Source organism: Colletotrichum paranaense, assembly GCF_030867605.1.
Source record: "Colletotrichum paranaense strain IMI 384185 chromosome Unknown Scaffold_5.1, whole genome shotgun sequence".
NCBI lineage: Eukaryota > Fungi > Ascomycota > Sordariomycetes > Glomerellales > Glomerellaceae > Colletotrichum > Colletotrichum paranaense.
This window is the reverse complement of record NW_026848963.1, coordinates 1,291,114-1,313,871: the sequence shown is the minus strand read 5'-3', so window position 1 is coordinate 1,313,871 and position 22,758 is coordinate 1,291,114. Positions and strand designations below refer to the sequence as shown.

Below are 22,758 nucleotides of genomic sequence, written 5' to 3'. Positions count from 1 at the left end.
TCCGTCCAAAAGTTGGTATGATTTGGATTTGACTGAACTTATGCGACGAGCTCAACGACACCACCGGCCTCGGTGATCTTCTTCTCGGCCAGCTTGGAGACCCAGCGGGCCTTGACGACAATGGGGACCTCGGGGAGGCGGCCCTTGCCGAGGACCTTGGAGTAGCCGAAGGGGAGGAGGTCGATGACGGGGACCTTGTCGCCCTTGCCGGCGAGGTACTCCTCGCGCTTCTCAGCGGGGACGAGGGTCCAGAGCTTGTCCAGGTTGATGACGGGCTTCCAGAAGTGGCTGCAAACATGTTAGATGGGATCTTTGGGGTATCAGGACGGGAGAACATACGCTTGCTGCTTGTGGAAGTAACGCATACCAACCTTACCGAAGTAACCTGGAAGAGCGAGTTAGCAAAGCGGTCATAATGACATTGGAGAGACAGAAAACATACCGGGATGGTACTTGTCGAGGTTAGTGCGGTGGTGGTGCTGACCACCGGCCAGACCACGACCACCGGGGTGCTTGCGGTGCTTGCCAACACGTCCGTGACCGGCGGAGACGTGTCCGCGGCTACAGAGAAAAAGAGAAAGTCAGCTTCCGGGTACATTTGGAAACGAAGACAATTCTCCCAGGATCGCAGAATGGCAGAGTTGGTGGTACCACGCCAGTCCCGTCCTCACATCTCTGCGCGTTTCAACGCAGAGGGAAGAGTCCAGAACTGGTATGATGACCTCCTTTTTCCTGGGGAAGCAATGCTGACGCCCTTGTTTTCAACATGCTAAACCCCCTCTGAACCATCGCGCCTGCATGGCATAAAGCCAAAAAAAAAACATCATTGTATGTGTTCCTTCTTTTTCATCCTTCCCATCCCTCACGACGGTTCGCTGGCCGTATCAAGCCATCGAAATAGACTGCGCGCGCGCGATACCGTCGACGAGGGATAAAGAGCAGATTTATAGAATCGGAGCGGAGCGGGATTGGTAGACGTACTGCTTGCGGGTGCGCGAGAATCGGGTAGGCATGGCGTCGGCTGTGGGAGTGGTCGACTTTGGTGGTTAGTATCGCTGAGGAACTTCCTGTCAAAAAGTTCGCAAGCAGGAAATTTGTGATGGTGGTGGTGGCAGGCTGGCGGCAGAGCTTCGGGCAATTGGCGGGGCGGAGGGCAGCCAGCCCTAAGGTTGTTTCCCTGGCTCTGGACTAGGAATGAGGGTATTATGTCAGCATCGCATTCTCGCCTGCTCCTCTCAGTTTTTCCCAAGACCCCACTCTGCTGCATCCAGCCCAGTCCATTGCTCACCGAGCTCTTGACCTTTGGACTGGTCCATGCCCCCTCCTCACCGAGGTGAGCTTGATTGGTATGTTTTCTTTTGATGCTGGCCAATGCACCTGGCAACCGTGAGCACTTGCATCCCGCAAATGCGTGTACGTTCGTCGACGATCTGACACTCAAAATACTGTACCCACGAATGTTTGGATGCTAGTTGCAATCGGAGTACCCAAGGCCTGTATCTCATCGCGTAATAGCTCGCTCCTAGGGCTTCAAGGCGCTTGCTTGCCTATCTCTGATGTCACTTCGTCATGGCGGACAGCGCCCCCAGTGACATGACTGTCCCGGACGGCATTGACTTCAACCATCCTTACACACCCTATGATGTGCAGACTGATTTCATGAAAGCGGCCTATGGCGTATTGCAGCAGGGAAATGGACAGGTCGGCATCCTTGAGAGCCCAACAGGCACGGTGAGAAGCGATCAACAGCACTTCTAGACACCCAGGTGCTAACACCTCTTTCAGGGCAAATCGCTTTCGCTCATTTGCGCTTCATTAACATGGTTGCGGAATCAGCGTGTTGAGGAACACGAGGCATCCCTCAAAGTCAACATGGACGACTTCAAGGATGAGCCCGACTGGATTGTGGAGCAAATGCTGCGCCGGAAAAGAGATGAACTCGCCCGCACCTGGGAAGAGCGAGAGAAGTTGTTGGAACAGATCCGTCAAAAAGAAAAGGCTATTGAAGCTCGCAGCTCCAAGCGACGCCGCTTTGACAATGGCCTCTCGAGATCGAAGCCTCGTGCTCTCGAAGTTGAGGAGGATGACGAATGGTTGCTTGATGAGCCAGACGCAGCCGGGTCGGCCAATGGCGGCGACGCCATGAGTGGTCTGAGCAAAGAGACAAAAGACATCCTGTCCAGGTTCGGCTTGGGAAGTCTCAACGCCGATCAAGAGGAGGACAAGGTCGAGGACGGAGTCAAGGTGCGCAGTGCCCCTGTTGTTGCCGGGTACCATAGTAACATGAATTACATCAGATATACTACACATCAAGAACGCACTCGCAACTCACCCAATTCATCCATGAACTGCGACGACCATCCTTCCCATCATCCGTACCTCAGTCGATTGTGCGACGCCAAAGTGAAGACGACCACCCTGCCAAAGAAGCAGTCAAACACCTGCCCCTATCGTCACGCCAGAAACTCTGCATCAACCCCTCCGTATCGCGCCTTGGCAGCTTATCCGCCATTAATGACCGTTGTGCGGAACTCCAAAAGCCAAAGTCAAAGGACAAGTGCCCTCACGTCTTGAAAGAAGATAATATTGCCGAGACGCATCAGTTCAGGGACACCGCCCACGCCACGTTGCCTGACATCGAAGACCTGTATCATCTGGGGAAGAAGCTGTCCATCTGTCCGTACTATGCATCACGCGCGGCGATTGCTGGTGCCGAGATCATCACTTTACCATACCCCTTGCTGCTACAGAAGAACGCAAGAGATGCACTCGGCATCAAGCTAGAGGGCAACGTTGTTATTGTCGACGAGGCGCACAATATCATGGACGCTGTAGCCAACGTATATGCATCCGCGGTGAAGCTGAGCGAGCTGAGGAGGGCACGACAGATGCTCGGTGTCTACGTCAAGAAGTTTGGCAAGAAGCTGAAGGGAGAGAACCGAGTCATGGTCGGGCAGGTGGGCAGAGTCGTCGAGGGTCTCAGCGAGTGGATGGACGGGCAATTGAAGGCCAAGGTAAGTCGCAACGCTTGAGGCCTTCTATTTGCGTTGACTAACATGTTGCAGAGTACCCAGGGCATCGTCGACTTCAAAGTTCTCCTCCGCTGCAAGGGAGTAGATCAGATCAATCTGTTCCGCCTGATTCAGTACATCCAGGAGTCAAAACTCGCCTACAAGATTGAGAGCTACGTAGCCCATGTCGAAGAGGAAGCCTCCGATACAGGCCACGTCAAGGCATCACCGAGATCTTCCACGCCTGTCCTACACATATTATCCTCCTTCCTGATATCTCTCACCAACCTTAGCTCCGAGGGACGCATTTTCTACGAGAAGCTCACTACGAACCCGCCAGATATCCAACTTTCCTACCTGCTACTGTCACCAACGCACGCCTTCTCAACCATTGCCACGAGCGCCAGAGCGGTCATCCTCGCCGGCGGCACTATGTCTCCTTTTGACGACTACAAGGACCATCTCTTTCCCTATCTTTCCACCTCAAAACTCACGACTCTCAGCTGCGGGCACGTCATTCCCCCCTCTAACCTCTGTGTCTGGACCCTGGCAGGCACACAGCCCGGCCCAAATCGGGACACCAATTCCACATTCGAGTTCAGCTTCCAGCGCAGGGCTGACAAGGCCATGGTAAGCCAGCTGGGCCTGGCCATCTTGAACATGTGCAACGTCGTGCCTGATGGCGTGGTCGTGTTCTTCCCCAGTTATGGGTACCTCGATGAAGTCGTTGCAATTTGGGATAGCCGGACTGTTGGGGAGCCCAAGTCAATGTGGCAGCGCCTTCAGGAAAGAAAACAGGCATTCAAAGAAACCCGCGGCGGATCCAGCGACGAGGTGCTGGAGGCGTACAGCCAAGCCATTTTAGGTGATGAAACCGACAGAAAACCGGGAGCGCCACCCAAACCTCGAGGTGCCCTGCTACTCAGTGTAGTCGGCGGTAAGATGAGCGAGGGCATCAACTTCTCCGATCGCCTGGGCCGCTGCGTCATTATCGTAGGTCTGCCATACCCAAACATCAACTCTCCCGAATGGAAGGCCAAGACGGAATACATCGAGACCACGACTGTCCAACGACTGACGGATCCCGCCGGCGCGACGAAGATGTCGAGAGACGAGGCGTTGGTGGTCGCGAAACAGGCGGCTAGGGACTTTTACGAGAACGCTTGTATGCGAGCCGTCAACCAGAGTATCGGGCGGGCCATCAGGCACATGGGTGACTATGCAGCCATCGTACTTGTGGATCGCAGGTATGGAACGGAGAGGATCCGGGGCAAGCTTCCTGGGTGGATTCGGGGCGGTATGAATGGTGATAGTCACGAGAAGGGGCTGCCTCAACTGATGGGAGCCCTGAGTGGGTTCTTTCGGTCGAAGAGGACTGGAGCATCGTGATGGTTCGTTGGCGTCATTGGCATCATTGATGTGTACTATCTAGCGTATAGACCGTATCGTATATGCTCATGGGCTGGCGACTTTCCTGTCATGATGAAGTCCACGTGAGGAAGCCAACTGAACCGAAGTACACGTAGGAGCACCAGATAAGCCTCCCATCTATTCCCAGACCCCAGCCTAATCTTACCGGGCGCAAGGATGCGCTCAGAGCGCAGCCCTGGACACTTAGCTAAGTACTGGGCTCCAACAATATCGATCTTGATCACGGGAGTCTCGAAACGACAGAAGTCGAGGCTGGCCTTATGAGGGTCACGTGGTGTAGTAGGCAGCGTTGAATCATGTAGTTTCTAGTGCAACGCGGCAATTGTAGTAATGTATCGCAGGCCGCGGCAGTAGACTGCAGGCGAGGAATGATGAATCATGGCATTGTATTCCAGGTCGAGCGGCGAGGCTATATAAAGACCGTCGAGTGCGTTCCTGTCACCAGCCTGCAGGCAGCACCCTAGGTCGGGGGATCAGGACAAACTAGCTGGGTGGTGGACTCCTTTTGGGCCCTTCATGTATCGCCGCATCTGTGTAGTACTAGAGTGTTCCCTCAAGTCTGGATATGCAAAAGATTTATTTGTGGTGGTCAGGGGGTTTGCGAATTCTTCAAGTTCCAAATCACGATTCTAAAACATTTGACAAGTAGTAAAAAAAGTTGAGAGATACTTGATGAAAGGACATTCCATCTGAGTCAATCTAGAATCGGCAATTATACAATTACAAAAGGCAAAGCCACTAATTTGATAAAGGAACGACTAAACGTTGGCTTGAAGTATAGGAGAACATCGGCGGAAGGAGCTCCCGTCATTAACTCCCGGAGCGGCACTCCGGCGAATATTGCAAGCTCATTGGACAAGAGGCCTTCTGCTGTTATGTCAGCAGGGGGATCGTTATGTCAGCAGTCATACGGCACCAGTCCCCTGTGGCACCCCCACTTGATCCCCATAACGGTACCTTAGTGGCGTAAGCCGTAGTGAATCTCATTCTTGATTTTCCTCTTTCCATCCCACCTCAAATGCGACTGTTGCTGTTCAAATTCGCGGCCTCGTGTTACCCTACCGTAATTCGGTTGCCTGAAATGGCGTCTGTCCCGTGACTCACTGCAACGAAACAATGAGGCTCTTGAGCACTGTTCATGAGAGCCGTCATGAGAGACGGGCAGGCTATTGAACCAGCCACTCACTCACTGAACAAGAAGCTGATTGTCATGACTCTCAGAGATGTACACCAGCCCTCTCTGGCACTCGCAGCGGGAGCCGACGTGGCATAGCTACCTACCTACCTACCTTACACCCCGCAGTTCTGGTGTTTTTGAGGTTCCATAGTGAGAATCCTACGCTACCTCGTCTAGTATTCTCTGCATACGCCGTCTCGCCGCGATATCCACCGGGCCCCAATGAGCTGACGAGGTGACCTCAGTGACCTTGACCTGAGCAGGGCTTCGTCTTGTCGGTTATGTCACGCGTCGCGGTGACGGTTTGCAGCTTGCGGCTTGCCATGCATTCACCGCCTCATTTCGCCTCGTCTGGCCTGGCCTGAACAGCCTTGACTCTGAAGAGCCTGCCTACCTGACCTTACAGACTGAACAAGCTGTCTTCCTGGCCTCGGACTGGTTGGTCGAGTTTGATTGCACAGCTGCCCAAGTCTCCGCAAGCTTACTCGTACCTTACTACTTGTAGAGTACGAGGTAAGGTAGATCTACCCCTCGTCACTCCCGATCTCTCTCACGCACGTCTCACCACCACCACCACCACCACCACCACCACCTTCTTTTACCTTGCCTTGGTACTTTAAAGCAACTTGATCTTAGGTGCTTACTTCCTTAGTTGTAGCCACTCGGTCGCTCCCGCGCTCCTTCCGTTGCCTTAGCTTGCGGTTTCAACTTTTTTGGGCAGTTGCTTTCCCGTCCACCGTCATCTCGTCCCTGCCTCTTTTCAAGTACCGCCTTAGGCCAATCTGAGCTGCAACTTCTGGCCGAAACCACACCCCGCCAAGTGGGTGACGAACTTCACTTCTACTACTCCTCTTCGTCGTCCTCCTCCTCCACTACTATTGGCGTTGTTGTGATTGCTTTGTCCTCTGCATCTTCACCTCGGAAGAAATCCCTTGCGAATATGGGCGGCTCCGATGCCATCGACCGGCGATTTGCCGACGTCCTAGATAAAGCTCAGAATCAGTATGCTGATTCCCAGGGGATTGATCTCACGGCTTACATGAGCCCGCCCATCAAGTCCACCGAGGACCTCATGGGACTCATTGCCGACGAGAACAAAAAGTTTCAAATGTTTCGAGACAAGCGCAAATACATATTCGACCACCTAGCGGCCGCTTGCAAACCTCTCGAGATTGCCGGCGAAGCATTAGCAGGGGCGGCCGAAAGTGTTTTCCCACCAGGTCAGACCATCTTCGCAGTCGTCGCTTACCTTATCAATACCGCCAATGGTATTAGAGAAAACTACGATGTCATCATTACTTTATTCGAACAGGTCAAGGACTTCACTATTAGATTCAGATTCTACGTCTCCGAGGAGATGTCATCCGAACTACAGGACAAGCTCGTCGAGGTTCTCGTTACCGTCTTCGAAATTTTCGTCATCGCCGCACACGAGGCAAAAATGGGCCGTCTCAAGCGCTTTGTCAAGGATTTGTTCGGCAAGGGAAGCAAGGTATCTGATGCCATGACGAAGCTGGCTTCCCTCACCGAGAGCGAAGAGCGCCTGGTCATCGCAGAAACCAGTGCTGGCGTCAAACGGTCCCTTTCAAATGAGCAGAAGCTCCTAGAGATGATGTCAAGAGTCGATGTCAACGTCCAGACCCTGCGCAACGAGACTCGCGTGCCGCAAACGAGAGAGCAAGCTCTTTCTTCCAATAGAGACAAACTCAAGAAGATTCTCCAACCCTCCGTTTACCCCGTGGATACCTATACTGCTCTAGACAGGACGCGCACCGCTGGCACCTGTGAATGGATTCTGCAAGACCCTGCTCTCCAGGCTTGGATAGCTGGCGATGTTCGTTTCCTCTGGATTTCTGGAAATCCCGGCACAGGGAAGTCATACCTGACCTCTCGTATGGTGTCGTGGGGCCGAGATCTGCTCGACGAACAGCAAACTACCAGCATGATGGGTTACTTCTTCTTCCGCCAGAACAATCCTGAATCTAGATCCGTGGTCCAGGCTATCAAAGACATGGCATACCAAATCAGTGAGCAAGATGTCTTTTACGGCAAACAGCTCGTCCAGAACATCTCTTCCAGCGATGAGATCAAGACTGTCTCGAGCGCCTTTCGGAAATTACTCGAAGACCCCTGCAAGCCAGACAAATGGAAGAGACACATTTATCTCCTTGTGGACGGTCTAGATGAAGCCGAGCCGAGAGAAGTCACAGAGTTCTTATCATTGCTGTACGGCCTGAACAAGCAACAATCGACTGGAACAAGAGTGCAGGTTGCTCTGGTTGGACGGAATACTCTTACAGAGGAAGTTCAGGAATCGATGGGAGACGAATCTATCAGCCGATCGCTTCTTGTCACACCCGACCGGAATGGGGCCGACATTGAGTCGTACATCAAGGAGGGCATCAATCATTCTCGCATTCTTCGAAGTTCCACACAAAAAGAAAAGGATAAAATCATCGATGCCATGATAAAACAAGTCGACGGTCTTTTCATTCTGGCCAAGTTCATGTTGACTGAGATCAACAGAAACAGACACCTAACGGACATTGCCAACAGCTTGAAGACCTACCCCAAGGAGATGAATGGAATGTTGACAAAGACCGTACTCGATTTCAGCACATCCTTCACCCAAAGAGATGCAGACGATCTGAACGAAATCTTGCGTTGGGTCTCGGTTGCTGAGATGGGCCTGACCCTCCAGCAAATCGAGTCTTTTCTGGCCCTTAAGATGGGAGACGCCCCGCTGGACCTTGAAGGATTACTGAGAGGCAAGCTTTCCTGCTTCTTCACACTCGAGCGGGAAGATGGGCTCTCGACAGCTGATCTCATTGAAAAGCACGAAAGAAACCCCCGGTTCGATTCCTTGGACACTGATGTAATCAGGGAGATTCAGTATGATTCAAAAAAGAGCACAACCTATGTTAGCTTCTTTCATGATTCCGTCAAGGAGTTCTTCCGAGGAGACTCGTCAACGAATCTCAAGGCACCTGGCGCGCAGTGCCCGTCCATTGGGTTCCATCTTGCCGACGCGAGACTGCACGTTCTCAAAACCTGTTTGCGGATCTTCACTGACCCAGCATACTTTACTTTGGGCAAGGATGGACTCTCTGCGCAAAGGTACGCTGCCTGGTACTGGCAAGAGCACTTGGACGACGTCGATGTCACCGCTATCTCTAAATCTGAGAAGGCCGACATCGGCATACGTCTCTTCACCATGATGACCGACCCGGATATCCTTCTTACCTGGACGAACCTGTTTGAGGAAAGTCTCGACATCTGGACTGACCATAATATCGAGATTGTTTCTCAGTGGCTGAGAGATGCCGATGCCATAAGCTCTCTGACTCCGGAGCAGAAGGAGTGGACCAAGTCGGCGACAGCAAGCCCTGCAAAACTGCTTGAACCTATGGGGAGGACGTTCGCCAAGGCTTGGCTTGGCGAAGGCTCTCGAGTATACATGACGACGTTGTTCTGTTTCGGTGTCGTCCAGTCACTGCCGCTGCTGGAGGGGGGCGGCAAATGGTCTGATTCCGAATATCACTGGCAGGATGTGTCACTGGAAACGAGGATCCAGCAAGCCGCCGACTGGGCGAACCAACCTAAAACGGGACATTGGCTACGGAGAATCGGTAGTACTCTCTTGAACTTGGGAGAGCACACCAAAGCACTGGAATACTTCAATAATGCTTTCGAAAAGGATGGTAACAAGGCAGAAAGCTTTGGCCGAATGGGATTGTGTCACGGCCTGAATGGCAACTACGGAGAGGCCCTGAGACTACATCGTGAATGCGAGTCGTTGGAGGAGACGCGCATGGCTGAGGGTCTTTACACTACCGACCAGGAGGTTAAGGGTGCCAAATGGAGACTCTACAGAAATCAGGCTCAGATTGCGGAGTGCTACAATCGCATGGGCCGCATCGACGAATCGATCGAGTATTGCCGCAAGGCTATGGACGTCTATGACGCCCCTGACTTTGAACCCCAAATCGCCTATATCAAGGTCCTCACCGAGAACAACCGTCTTCCAGAGTTGATGAAGCTCTCTGATGAAATGGATGGCCGGTTTTCGGATGCGGATAGAGGAAACTCTCGTTTCGTACAATTCCTCTTGACCCAGATCCCTGATCCATCAATCAAGGACTGGTTTCCACAGGCGGCGGCTCGCGCAGATCCAAGGAGGACGGATGATTTGGCAGAACGCTACCGTAGTGCCATCCAATCCGCGCAAGACGACCAAGATTCTTGGAAACAATTCTATCTGCAGAACGCACTCGGCAACATATTTTTGGCGGCGCAGGATTACACTACTCTTATCCCTATTCATGAGAGGATCTGCTTTCACGATTACAAAGCAAAGGGCAGTCTGCCTGTCCGGATCGAGTACATTGCTTCATTCAAGCAGCTTACCAGAGCATACTTCATCAAAGCGCTGGAGGCTGACCAGACATTGGTATCCGAAGCCAGTGGTCTATGGGTCAAAAAGCTGGAGAAGCTCATGCAGCAGCAGGAAAAGTACCAGAACAAGAATGTCCCGCTCCACATGGCTGGTTTCGACTTCAATGAACCATCCATCTCCCTGATAGTGCTATATCGTCTGCGCAACAGAGACGAGGAATTACGGCAACTCGTCCACGGTCTTGTCTCTGAATGTCTCAAACTCTTAGAGGACGAGGAGCCTCAGAATGACGAGATCAGCATCCGCCACCTTCAGCGGTGTCTGCTTGCCGCCGGAGACGAAGACAATGCCAAAGCGTTATGGCAGTCGACAAGAACCCCGTCGCTGTCTGCTACTATTTCTGGTCACTTGAAAGCTGACCGAAGACGATCGAGCTCGCCCAAGATCGGCGGGTTGTCACCTAGGATGTCGTTGTCACCCAACAGACGGAGCAAGCAAATATTCCTCACGAAGATCTTCTCAGAAGGCAACGATGTATCTTGCGACCACTGCCTCAAGAGGTTTGAGCCGTCGGAAACGTTCGCAGTGTGTCGGTACTGCATCGACTTGAAGTTTTGCATGCCCTGCTTAGACGTCGTCAAGAGTCAGAAGTTTGAGCCAGGCCACACCTCGGTGTGCAAGCCCAGCCACGACTGGCTCATGGTGCCGCCCTTGACAGTCAATCTTCAGGCTAATGAGATTTTGGTTGATGGTCAGGTGGGCAAACTGGAGGAGTGGAAGTCAAGGCTACGGAAAGAGTGGGTAAAGACCAAGCAGGGTAACAAAGTAAAGGGGCTTGGAATAATGTAGATGCAGACCATGGAGACGTGGCTGAATGTTGCGTGAGTGGCAATGCACGAGTGCTATGACGGCAACTTTCTCGTCAGAAAGGCCGTGCCGCCCGAGGGATTATTGCTCTGCGCTTTTATGTGTAGTATGATGATAGATTAGTGCTTAATAGCCGCACTTACAGTGCAGCATACCCAGTGCCATTGCGTTCAAAGCATTGCGGCTCTCTGTCCAACCTTTAAGCGCCGACATGAGTGCTAGATCCCACTCAACCCACGTAGACTCAGCTTCTGATATCATTACCTGACATCGAGGCAAGGTGTTCGCGGACCAAGGCCAGAATCGAGCATGGGGTGCTGAGTGCTCCAAGTCAGTTCGCCGATGGAGACGGAAGAGCGGAGGATTGGAACAACTTGAATTTGGGAGCTCCAGCCTGGCAGGTCGGGTCTCGGAGCAGGGAATGGCAACATCTTAAGTAAGGTAAGGTAGGTAAGGTATTAGTAAAGGAGGCGCGGAAAACCCGTCGACCTTTGTAGAACGTGTTCTACCGCGGGACATGGGCAAATGAACCTCGGATCGGGCCCACATCCCGCTCACATAGGGGGCCGGTAGACTTCCGAAGCGGCCAGGCGCAGGTCCGTGACTGCGGGGCCGGCGGGCGGCATCACCGAGCAGAGGAAAGCTTAACGAAGTCTGAAAGTTACAACGGGAGACTGACTCGGGATGGATGACATCAGCGAGGGATATTCGGGTACGGGGCACGGGAGATCGTTCGGGTAGGAGTAGAGTTGCCGTGGAGTATCATCCAAAATGGGCTTCAAGTTGGTGCTGTTGAAGTGATGCTACCTCACTTGGTGTTACTGACCTTAGACTCGATGCACCGCGGCGATCATCACGGCCTCATCTTCAATAAGTCACTCAACGCAGTGCAACATAATCCCAGTGGAAAGGGTTTGTATTCATAAGTCATTTCTCGCACGAGAACCTCGGCCCACGAAACTATGCACCGGCGTCCTTGAGAGCAGCCTGCCCCTGCTTCACAATAGCATCCGTCTCATCGGCGCTCAACCCGGGAAGCGGGATCCGCTTGCCCTTGGAATCAATCGACCCGGGCGCCTTCTTGTCCTTGAGATCGAGGCCGGTGACGATCTCGGCCGCCTCCGAGTCCGTCAGCCCGGTCGTCGGGTTGACTTTGTTGTCACCAATCGCCTCGACGCGCGGATCGCCCTTTTTCGGCGTCTTTGCGGTCTTTGTGGTCTTGGCGGTGCCGCTCCCCGACGCCTTTGCTTGTCTCGGCTCCACTGCCGCTGGAGGCAGGCTCCTCGTCTTCGTTGCTGCTGCTGCTGCCGCACTCTCCTCCTCTGCCTCCTCTTCTTCCTCTGCATCTCGTGCTGTTACCGTCTCGACGCGGGAGAGACTCATGTCGTCGACGAGGGCGGGGGCGGCGGAACCTTTGAATTCGATGTCGCGGCGGTTGACGAGATCGACGGGTTGGCGGGCAGTGAGACCGTTGAGAGCGGGCTGTGTTGAGACGTGTTAGTATCAGAGCGTTGTTTCGGTGTATCAAGATCTGTCGGGTGTTGTTGCGACATGACAATAGAAAGAAGAGGAAAAAAAGAAAGAAAAGAAAAGAAAAACATACCAGAGCCGATGCACCGCCCGATAAGGCGAGGAAGACGATTGAGAAACGCATCTTTCTTTATTTTGTCTCGATGAGAGTGAGCGTTGTGATGTGTTGTGTTGTAAAGATCACACACGAAAAATTGATTTAAAATTTTGGCGTGGTTGAAACGACTGTCGGCTACGAGAAAATCCAAGAAACCGAGAGCAGAACAATTGATTTGCAGATTGCAAGTTTGCACAAGTGATGGTGTGTGAGAGAGTGAGTGTGAGATGATGTGTCGACACCGAACTGCTGGCGGTTTACAAATGATACCAGGTCGTTGATGAAACGGTTCAAGTAAATCAGTGAAAAGAAGACAACCAACCAAAGAGAATGGAAGCAGAGAGCCGGTAGAGGTGGAGGGTGGGAGGGGGGTCCAAACACTTTGGGCAACACGTTCTTTGATCTGAACTATATAGTTGATTCAATGTTCGGGCATGCCATCTTAATTCCCACGCCATGCGGCGGCCATGTCGACACACCGAACACAAGAGACATCCGAAGTTGAGAGCACGAACCAATGTCCATGTGCATCTGGGCACCGGTATCATGTCAGTGGAGAAGGGGGGCCATGTTGGAGAGAAGTCTCAACCACGTACCCTTGTCAAGTCTGTCGTGCATCTGGGATTCTGGGCTGCCTTGGGGGGCCTCTGCGATGACATTCCACCCGAAGACAAAACCCCAAAGAGATGGGAAGCCCCAGCTGCTCCACGGATGAGACACAGGGATGATGCCGTATATCCAAAACTATGGCGAATCAACTGGCAGGCTGAGACGGCACAAGGGGTCCTTGGAACAAGAAGGGGATTCCATAGAAGTTCCCTAGAAGGCTGGGCTGCGCGTTGGTTGAAGCACTACTCCGTGGACTACCACATCACCACAGAAAGGGTGTGTCTGCGTTGGGTTTGGATGATTTGAGTGCAGACTGTTTCGCTGGGTAGCATCAGAGCGCCTCTTTCCGGACTCTCTAGGGGGTTGGTTTCTGTCATTGTGGGCGACCAACACACCTATTTTTGCACTCTCAGACTTTCGTCTCCTGAGTCTTGACTAGTTAACTCTCTTCTCTTGGAGGGGAAGGGGAAATAGTCGGGTCTGGAAGTCTCTGGACTAACAACGCAGCGCAGTCCGCAGTCGCCGAACACCTGGCCTCCCACTCGTAGTCTCCAGGTCCAGAGTTTAGCACGACATGGACCGTTGACTTTTTTTCCCCCTCGTCCAAACATCGGTCCTCGCATCGAGACCGAGGCCGCGAGCGACGCACCGACCAGCCCGACTTTTTCGGGTGGTTGAGCTTTTTGAAAGGGGGGTTTGCCGGGGGCATTCGTGGTGTTGGAGGGGCAGATTTGTCACTTTGGGCGGAGTGAAACAGCAACGCCCGACTCGACGTGCTGTGACGAACGAGGGTTCTTGTTCCGCCACACGCACATAGCATAATTTCTGTGCAATTCCCGTGAGGTGCTATGGATGTTCCTTGACATAAATGTGCGCATCTACCGCACGAGTGCGTGTGTGCTCACCTCCCGACCATGACAAGCCTTTTTCCTCGCCTCATCTACACGAGCAAATGAGGCGGTGTTTGGGTGAATAGGGGCTATCCGAAGGCCCAGTAGGTGCGAATAGAGAAGGATTGGCCACTTGGTGAAGAACAAAGTGTACGATAACTCTAAATCAAAGTAGGCTCGGGCCCATTCAACGTTGGCCAGAACTGAGGGACCGGTATCCGTACAGCACACTAACACATAGTAAGTGCTGCAAGGAACGGGTAAAGTAATAAAGAGTCCAGTGGAAGATGGGCACCGAGATAAGATTGATTGCGATCCGCCCCCAACTTCTTCTAACGCGGGCCCACTCCGGCCGACACCGACGGTTAACTCGGCCCGGAGCCGGACAAAAGATTGCGTGCTGTAGACTGTGGTAGACAGATTTTGTGGCTCTGCCTTCCCCAGAGCGGGATCTTAGCGTACTACTATGTAGTGTAGGTAGTCTATTTCATTAATGCCCGTCGCGTTCCCTACTTACGCAGTAGTGCCGTTGAACCGTCTTTGCCGTCCTCGCACACTGGAAAGGCTACCTGAGACACTGCCCCATCTTCCAAGGGTGCACGATTGTGGCAATGGGCGACAGATGGTGCTGCCGGCCTCCGTGGCAAGCAACAGACCACCCAAGTTCAACAGACCAACGGTTTGGGGACCCGGCCTGCCGGCTTAGCTCGGCGTCATGGCAATACGGCACCAAAGAATAAAAAACCTCACCATCTCGTATCGTCATGCGTTAAGAGTCGCAAGAAGTGGTCACACTGCGAGCCCCCTTCGGTGGTTCGGCACTGGCGCAATTTACTTGGAACGGGAGCACGGCCTATAAGTTGCCAGATATCGGACGTGGGGCCGGTTTGCCGGGGTGCCGGGGCCGCCTCTACTCACTCCCAGACTCTCCAAGGCCCCAGGTTCGAAGGCCAGACTTAACATGGCCCAACTACCGGCATGGAATCTTCTCATAACGTCCAGAAGAGGGAATTCAACGAGGGGTGGTTTGTCCCAAAAGAGCTCGCTTTCGTTGATAGGCCATGGTAGTGTCTCGTATCCTGGTAGCAGATCGCATATTTTCAGCTCGAATCCCACCGCTTGCGAAAGCCTCTCTCACGTGGGCTTCCTATTCGATAGTGCGGACCTTGGCATCTAAGCTGAGGCCCATAATTCATCAACTCGGTCTTTCTCTACTGCCGATATCTCGTGATGCTGAGAGACATCCGGTACTTGTAGTCAACACGGCAACTCGACCACATTTGTGACACGGAATTTTCCAATCAAAGACTCCGAGAGAATGAGAGAGATAAAGAGACCGCTGCACTTTTAAGAGTAGACGCAAAGTCGAATCCTCTTACAGACATGATGAGCAGTGAGGGCCAAGTCGACTGTTTGCCGCCTTTCATCCGCATTCCCAGACGCTGTTGACTAGAACTTGCACTTTCAAAAATATATTTGTACAAGTCTCATTTGAAGCCGTTCTATATTTGACAGGCCACGATAAGGACCCATGAATAATTCTGGATCACATACTTCTGCAAACTCTCATATGGATGTTGCAAGGTCCTTCAGCGTTACGCACGTGGCTGCGTTGAGTTTACCCTCCTACAGAGGTTTCGTTATACAATGAAGGCCAAGTTATGAGTCAATGAATCTATCGTCGCAACGCCGCACGTGGTGCTGCCCACGTACTGCCGTACGAGATCGCTTACTACCTAGCACGAGACGGCTGCCCGCCTCGTACGGTATTTAGATACAACCCCTTAAGGGTCCCTCACCTGAAAGAATCAAGCCACTTTCTACTGTATATGTCTACCACTTAAATCATCGCTTTGTGATATTCATGATAACCTACAATTTATGAGCAACATCGGGACAGGCCGTCTGGCCCGGTAATTGCTAGACTACAAGTGCGATGAATGCTACTGCCGTCCTATAAGTGAGCTCTCGCGATACAGGACCACGAAATAGCAGGATCCCGCAGCTCAAATAACACTAAAATATTGCATAAGACGAAATCAATTTGCTAGCATGAACTGACTAGTCTGATGATCCAATCTTTGATCGGAGATGTAGATCGAGGGATCGGCTCCATCGGGGACTTAGGGGATAATAGAGCCAAGCATCACCTAAGCGGCCAATGTTTTACCACCCGAACTCCGTAGCATATCATACTTTCTCTTCACTTATATAGGAGAGAGGTAGCTGATCGATCTTAAAGGTTTCTCCACGGAAAACGGGTGCTACTTAGACGAGACACAAACGCCACAACAATCGCGCATCTGAGCATCACAGAAGAACAGCTCATCTTGTTTGCCTGCTAGGTGACTCTAGAACAGCCGTTGAATATCTGGTTGATACCACAAAGTCGAAAACACTCGCTGAGCGTCCCTACCTACTCCAAGAATGCGGTACCAAGATTACCTGGAGGCGTACAACAGCCCCGATGAAAGCGCCAAATCACACTTTTACGCCGAGGACTGCCATTTCCAATTCGGCGACTTGGAATTATCTGGAAGGAAGTCAATCATGGCCATGTTCGCCAAAGGTCACATTGGCGTCAAAGAAGAGTTGCGACCTATTCATGTGTTGGAAACCGATAAACATATCTTGGCTGAGCTGGATGCGTGTTTCATGCCCTTTGAAGACACACCGGACAACTTGATCCACCCATTCAAGAAACACCAGCCGATTTCCTTTCGATTCTTCGCTTCGTACGAGATACGCGACAATCAGATACACTCATTCCGGCTGGTGCACTGGCCTCAGCCGACGGCTATCGAGCCGTTCTGAACAGATGCGGCACATATCCGTCGGCAGAACCTTTTGCTGAGAAAAACCAGGCAATGCTCGCTAATTCCAGGATTGGGCCGTAGTTCAAAACGAGAAGAGTGTTTAGTATTAGCTCTAACTCGAAGCCACAAATTATGACTACGTTGGTTGAGAGATTGCGGTAACATCAAGTCCAGGTCGCACGCGTGAAGTCGAGTTACGGTCACAATGCCTTGTTTGTGGATACTCCGTGCGATAGTATATCACGCAAACTAGACCTCGTACGTCTGAGTCCAAAATGAGAGCAGAACGGACGTCATGACGGGCAGTGAGGTGGTCGTGTAAATTCAAATTGCCAAGCTTCATCACATCCTGATTCACATGCCCAAGCGTGTTAGGCAATGGCGGCCGGCTTCTACAAGTGAGCATCGACAGGAAAGCCTCAATCCCAATGTACCTATATTGATCAGCAGTAAGATTTCAGCTATCTAACACTACATCGGAAACTCAGTCGCCGATCACCTGAACAGCCTTGAACAACCTTGCCAGGGAGTTCGTAAGTGAGGTTTGGATGTCTTAGACTTACAACCGGAAGTTCTGACGTTACAGTGATTGCCTACTCTTGGCCAAAGCCACTCAGCAAAATGCCAAGGCTCAGCTGAGTCCAACGTTCCGAAAAGCGAACGTGCCACAGATTGCTTTAGTGGACAAAAGGGGCGCACTGCTGATCACGCTCCATATCCGTCTTTAGATACCGCTCCCCCTTCCCTTTGAAGCCTTGTCTTGGAATTTGAAGCGTCAGAGCTCAGCATTCTTCGAGGCCGTTTATGCCATGCCAGTTATTATTTGGTTCTTCTTGAATGAGTTAATGCCGGCTTTCTGCTCGACTTCATGTTTACTCAAGAGGATGTCGATGCTTCGAACTTGGTGAAAACGCTGTCAAGTCTCATCGCGAACTTCAACCTCTTCTCTGTATGCGTGAAAGATGAATGAAAGAAAATTTAAGATACTCGAGGCTGCCGGTGTCACGGTGGCCTGGTGCTATGTAGCATGTCTATATTTGGACTCAAGCTATCAGCTATCAGCTATCAGCAACGGCCCGTTCTCGGAAATGATTATTTGCGGGGAAGCTCCTTCCTACGAAGGGGGCTTTTTTCTCCTGTACGACAAAGTGCGCTAGCGTAGTCAATCTTGTAAAGATCATCGGCATGGTATGTGAGGGCAGATACTGAAAACAACATGGTGGTGTTGGCCAAGTACGCCCACAGTTTGTATCCCCCGAAGTCGTCTGGTTGCGGGCTTCGGCAAGGCATCCCCGGAGCTTTTACGGGATTACGATGGCAAAAATTCTTCGTGATAGGCCAATCCTGTTCGAGTCTGTCGAATGAGCGAACTTGTAACGGGCTGTGGACCTCGATTGCCTTACGTCGTGAAGTTGTGGCATGTCTCAGCAGCATCACACAGGACAGTGGATCGTTCACAAGGGTTGTCAGCCGGGCGACTTGTTACTTGACCTCTCACTATTTAAAGGGAGGAGGGTGCGTTCATTCCGACAACCTTGGCGACATCTTCTTCAGCAAAGCCTCACTACAGCGCTAAGCCAAAGACCAACGGCTATCATGAGAGTCTTTTCAAGAGGCGTTGCAATCATCGCGATGGCAGTGTAAGAACTATTCCATGCCCACGAACAGGCCAAGTTTAGCTAATAAGTCGGCAGACTTGCCACGGCTGAGGTCCAAGCCGACACGGTCTACTGTCAGACTGTAACGTCGACTGGTACCGTTTGTCCCACATTCGTTCAGTTGGCATGTCTTGCCTTGTCAACCATCTCCAGCCAATGCGGATGTCCATCGACAGTTCCAACGAAATCAGTCGACTACCCGTGTGGTGGAAACCCACCACGTGGCTGCATGGGGACTTCGTATATCTACGAGACTGCAACTCCAACCTGTGGGGGCGTCACTTTCACCACCGAGGCTGTTCCCACAATTGCGCCAACTCCCACTCCCACTACTGCCGGCCTCGAGGCATGTCCAACGGTCTACACAACAGAAATGTGTGACAATTGCATACGGCCTATGTGTGTACAGTTGTCGAAAATCTCTCAGCTTTGCCATTGCCCAACGCCAGTACCCACCGTCACCGTGAACATTGACTGCCCCAATTGCCCTACGGGATGTGGCACCTACTACGAGTACGAGACTGCAAAGCCGGAGTGCGCTCCGACTGCTTGAGTCAACAGATTAAGAGACTTACAGGTGATATCGAGCAATGAGGGGGCAAGATATCAGAACATCCCGGCTGGGATGCATTGCCTTGACTTCGACACACTCAAATAGCGTCTTGTGGCACTGAACGGGCCAAAGGCATATGGGGACCGTGATGATCTACATCTTTCAAGTCATATGAGTAAGGTAGTCAATAAAACTAAAATCTTCAAGAAATTTGTCATATTCACAAAGTAGACTTCGAACATCTACAAATATTTCCTAGATATACAATAGCTACGCCACATTTCTCCATAAATCATCATACTTCATCAATCAAAGACGCATCACGCGCGACATGCGCCGGAACTTTTGAGGAACAGTCTGAGGCTCAACGCTCGTTAGAGTAGGAATGACCGGAATGGCCAACCCCGTATCAGCGTTGAAATACAGATGGTCAATAGTCGTCTCGCGTCTGTAACCACCGCCACCGGGGATACCAAAGCGGTGGTAGACAATGTACCAGTCATCGGTGCCGGGGACGTTGAGGATGGAGTTGTGGCCAGTACCGAGGATGCCTTGAGACGTATCCTTCTGCAGGATGACGCCTTGATACGTCCAAGGACCGTTGAAAGTCTTGGAAGTAGCATAGCCGACACGGTAGTTTTCAGATCCGGTATCGTCGATGGAGTACGTGAGGTGGTAGAGACCCTCGCGGTAAACCATGAAAAGCCCCTCGCGGAAATCTACGAGGCCAGTCATAAGTTGGGCGGTGTCCCACTTGACAGAGACCATGTCGTCGTTCAGCTGTGCGACCAGAGGGTTGCCATTACCCCAGTAAATGTAGTATTTGCCAGAGACCGGATCGTGGAAAGCCGCCGGGTCAATAGCCTGCCCCGTGGTGACGGCCTCGTTGTTGAGGATCATGGCCTCCGGCTGAGCAGTAAATGGTCCCTCGGGGGAGTCGGCTACAGCAACTCCAATTGTCTTCCTGTTCAGAGCTGCGTTCTGGCCGCTAAAGTAGAAGTAGTACTTTCCGTCGCGCTCGGCAATGGTAGGAGCCCAAGCATTGCCGGTCGCCCAGGGAACGTTGCCGTTCGCTCCATCAAGAGTGAGGAAGGGTTCCGCGCTACGGGTCCAGGTGACGAGATCGGTAGACTTCCATGAGTAGAAAGTGTTTCCACCCCAGCCCGGAACTCCGTCGGTGGTGACATAGATGTAGTAGACGCCGTTGAAGACCGCGACGTTGGGGTCAGCATAGAGACCGGGCAGGACGGGGCTACCCATCTCCACGGCGCTGATGGTCCATTCCGCGACGACCTCTTCACCCTTAGAAAGAACGTACTTGACTGGCGCACTCAAGTCGACAGTCGAGCCAGATGCAGGAGATGAGGTCACACTCTCGGTCGTGGTGAAGACAGGGGCGAGAGCCGTAACGTCAGTGCCCGGCTTGACAGGGAACAAGACTTTGCTGTCAGTGGTGTTGATGATGGCCGGGACCTTCAAGACTGAGGCATCAGAAAGAGAGACCTCCGTGATGGCCCCAACGTTTCCAGAGCGAGAGAGGACTTCGGCAGCTGTCAAGGATCTGTTGAAAATCGCAAACTCGCGAATCTGGCCCTTGAAAAGCTTGTCGCTAGAGTAAACAGACTTTCCGATGTAGTTCGCAGTCGTAACGCCATTGCCAATGTTCTCAGGGTCGATGTTGACATCCTCGTTACGAGCCACCTCGTAGCCATTCAGGTAAATGACAGACGTGCGGCCCGAGATAGTGTAAACAAGGTGCAGCCAAGACCCTATGGGAAGAGAGGAGCTGGATGCTGCTGACTTCTCACCCGTCCAGTTGCCTGTTGTGATGCTGGCTCTGTAAGGGCTTCCGGTGGTGAAGAGATAGCCATTTCCGTTGCCATCGGCAGCGGTGTTTCCAATGCCGTAGATGAAGTACGGCGTCGTCCGAGAAGCATCTAGGAGAACCTGGACCTCGATGGCAATATCCTCAACGCCCGACAAGATATTGTTGGGAAGTTTGACAAAGTCATCGACACCGTCGAAGGTGAGAGCGCCATCCACGATAGTAGCACCGCCATTTATCACAGCGTGGTTACCGTTTCCGGAAGCATCTTGAAGCTGGGTGCCATCAACAGCCGAGAAGTCGTAGCGGAGGATCTCGCCTTCAGCCTCGACTGCTCGGCGTGTGGCCGATGAACCAGTCATAGAGGCAAGCTCGGCAGCGGTCACAGGGATGACGGTTCCGTGACGCGGGCTGGCCGGCAGGCTGTAGGAAGATGATACGGTCCAGTTGGGGTTGCCAATGTCGGCAGTCTCCAAGGGAATGTAGCCGCGTCCGCCGTATTCATCAACGAAGAGGTAAAACTTCTCACCGTGGACGTCGTCCGGGTTCGATTTGAAGGTAGTTGGGCCCTCAACAGCGCTTGTACCAGCTTTCTTGCCGATGCAAGAGTCGATGATGGTCCACGAGTCCAGGGTAGCGCGAAGAGATGTAGAACTCTCTTGAATGATATCACTGCATCCCGTACCGCTAGCACCTTCGTCCTTTGTGAATCGGTAGTAGGTATCGGCCGACTTGATGACGGTCGAGTCAATTCTCGACATGCCAGCATCCTGCCAGATAGAAGTCTCGGAAAAGGTTACGAAGTCGCGAGTGGTTGCGTACAGCATGCGGTGGTAGGTGCTGCCAGTGCGGTTGACATCGCTGTCCTCGTAGAGAGACGAAGCCCAGAAGACCAGATAGGCACCAAGGTCATCGTCGTAGTAAGCCTCGGGTGCCCATGTGTTTCCTGCCTCAGGAGGGGAAACCAAGACATGCCTCTGTGCTGACCAGGTCTTGAGATCGTTGGATTCCCAGACCTCAAGATACCGACTACCGATGCGAACTGAGTCGCCCCAAGATGTGCCTGAACCAATGGAGAGATCGGTCGCAATGAGGTAGAAGGTATCGCCCTCGGGCGATCTGATGAGGAATGGGTCGCGCAGGCCCTTGGTGCCGTATGTTGAGGTCAACACGGGCTGACCTCCGTTAAGCTCAGTCCACTTCAGGGCGTCGTTGCCTTGACTAGCGGCGAAGTAGATCTTCTCTCCAGCAATGGAGTTTCCGGTGAAGTAAGAGAATGCGTAGCCCGCAAAGGGATCAAGGGCCACGGCTTTGCGGACGGAAGCGACAAGCTCTCGAGTCTGAGAGCTGCCTTCGTAGTCGATGGAAGCGGTGAGAGCCACTTGGGTATCATCGGCCTGTCTTACGACAACACCACTGCTTGAGATGACCGAGGAGTTGCTTGACCAGGTGACATTGAGGCCGTCAATGGTGGAGGGTAGGTACAGGTTGCCACGGACATCGTCAAGGTTGGTAACGGTGATAGCGGCAAGAGCTGCCTCAACCTTTGCGGTGTTGTCGTCTTGGCCTCTCACAGTCGCCGCGAGGGCGAGTGCGGAGGAGAGCCAGAAGTGAAGCGACCGCATGACTGGGATTGCTCAGAGAGCCACAAATCGTCACCTTGAACATCAAGCCAGAACATGTATCATAGGATCTGCTTCTCACTTTATATATGTAGCATTCCTGTAGTCCGGCCCCGACATACGCAGGAGCGGGATGATCTCCCACATCGCTGGGTCAGGACAAGACAAACCGTCCGAGACTTTGGCTGGCCGGCTTGGGTAGCACTGCGATGGATATTGCGCCCATAAACAGCCCAATGGCCGATCATTGCCTCTTGCTACTACGCAAGCCTCATG

At 52.5% G+C, this 22,758-nt stretch overlaps 7 protein-coding genes across 7 annotated transcripts; 4 read left to right on the top strand and 3 right to left on the bottom strand.

The window, feature by feature from the left end:
* Positions 1-38: 38 nt before the first annotated feature.
* Positions 39-1,013, bottom strand: CPAR01_06793 (60S ribosomal protein L27a; the record flags this gene model as incomplete). Its single annotated transcript, XM_060491064.1, has 4 exons — positions 39-288; positions 340-385; positions 443-561; positions 982-1,013. The coding sequence occupies 4 exons, from the start codon at positions 1,011-1,013 to the stop codon at positions 39-41; spliced, it is 447 nt and encodes a 148-aa protein (XP_060349938.1).
* Positions 1,014-1,569: 556 nt separating this feature from the next.
* Positions 1,570-4,400, top strand: CPAR01_06792 (DNA repair helicase; the record flags this gene model as incomplete). Its single annotated transcript, XM_060491063.1, has 4 exons — positions 1,570-1,731; positions 1,786-2,244; positions 2,298-3,014; positions 3,066-4,400. 4 exons carry the CDS (start codon positions 1,570-1,572, stop codon positions 4,398-4,400), a joined length of 2,673 nt encoding a protein of 890 aa, XP_060349937.1.
* A 1,626-nt stretch (positions 4,401-6,026) lies between these two features.
* Positions 6,027-10,864, top strand: CPAR01_06791 (NACHT and TPR domain-containing protein; the record flags this gene model as incomplete). Its single annotated transcript, XM_060491062.1, has 2 exons — positions 6,027-6,230; positions 6,278-10,864. Coding segments are annotated over 2 exons (4,791 nt in total), but the record flags the coding sequence as incomplete, so codon positions are not given.
* Positions 10,865-11,842: 978 nt separating this feature from the next.
* On the bottom strand, positions 11,843-12,536 carry CPAR01_06790 (uncharacterized protein; the record flags this gene model as incomplete). Its single annotated transcript, XM_060491061.1, has 2 exons — positions 11,843-12,364; positions 12,486-12,536. The coding sequence occupies 2 exons, from the start codon at positions 12,534-12,536 to the stop codon at positions 11,843-11,845; spliced, it is 573 nt and encodes a 190-aa protein (XP_060349935.1).
* A 3,899-nt stretch (positions 12,537-16,435) lies between these two features.
* On the top strand, positions 16,436-16,822 carry CPAR01_06789 (uncharacterized protein; the record flags this gene model as incomplete). The annotated part of the gene is made up of 1 exon (XM_060491060.1): positions 16,436-16,822. The coding sequence occupies one exon, from the start codon at positions 16,436-16,438 to the stop codon at positions 16,820-16,822; it is 387 nt and encodes a 128-aa protein (XP_060349934.1).
* A 1,598-nt stretch (positions 16,823-18,420) lies between these two features.
* Positions 18,421-19,035, top strand: CPAR01_06788 (uncharacterized protein; the record flags this gene model as incomplete). Its single annotated transcript, XM_060491059.1, has 2 exons — positions 18,421-18,464; positions 18,519-19,035. The coding sequence occupies 2 exons, from the start codon at positions 18,421-18,423 to the stop codon at positions 19,033-19,035; spliced, it is 561 nt and encodes a 186-aa protein (XP_060349933.1).
* Positions 19,036-19,344: 309 nt separating this feature from the next.
* Positions 19,345-22,485, bottom strand: CPAR01_06787 (glycosyl hydrolase family 43; the record flags this gene model as incomplete). Its single annotated transcript, XM_060491058.1, has 1 exon — positions 19,345-22,485. One exon carries the CDS (start codon positions 22,483-22,485, stop codon positions 19,345-19,347), a length of 3,141 nt encoding a protein of 1,046 aa, XP_060349932.1.
* Positions 22,486-22,758: the final 273 nt, after the last annotated feature.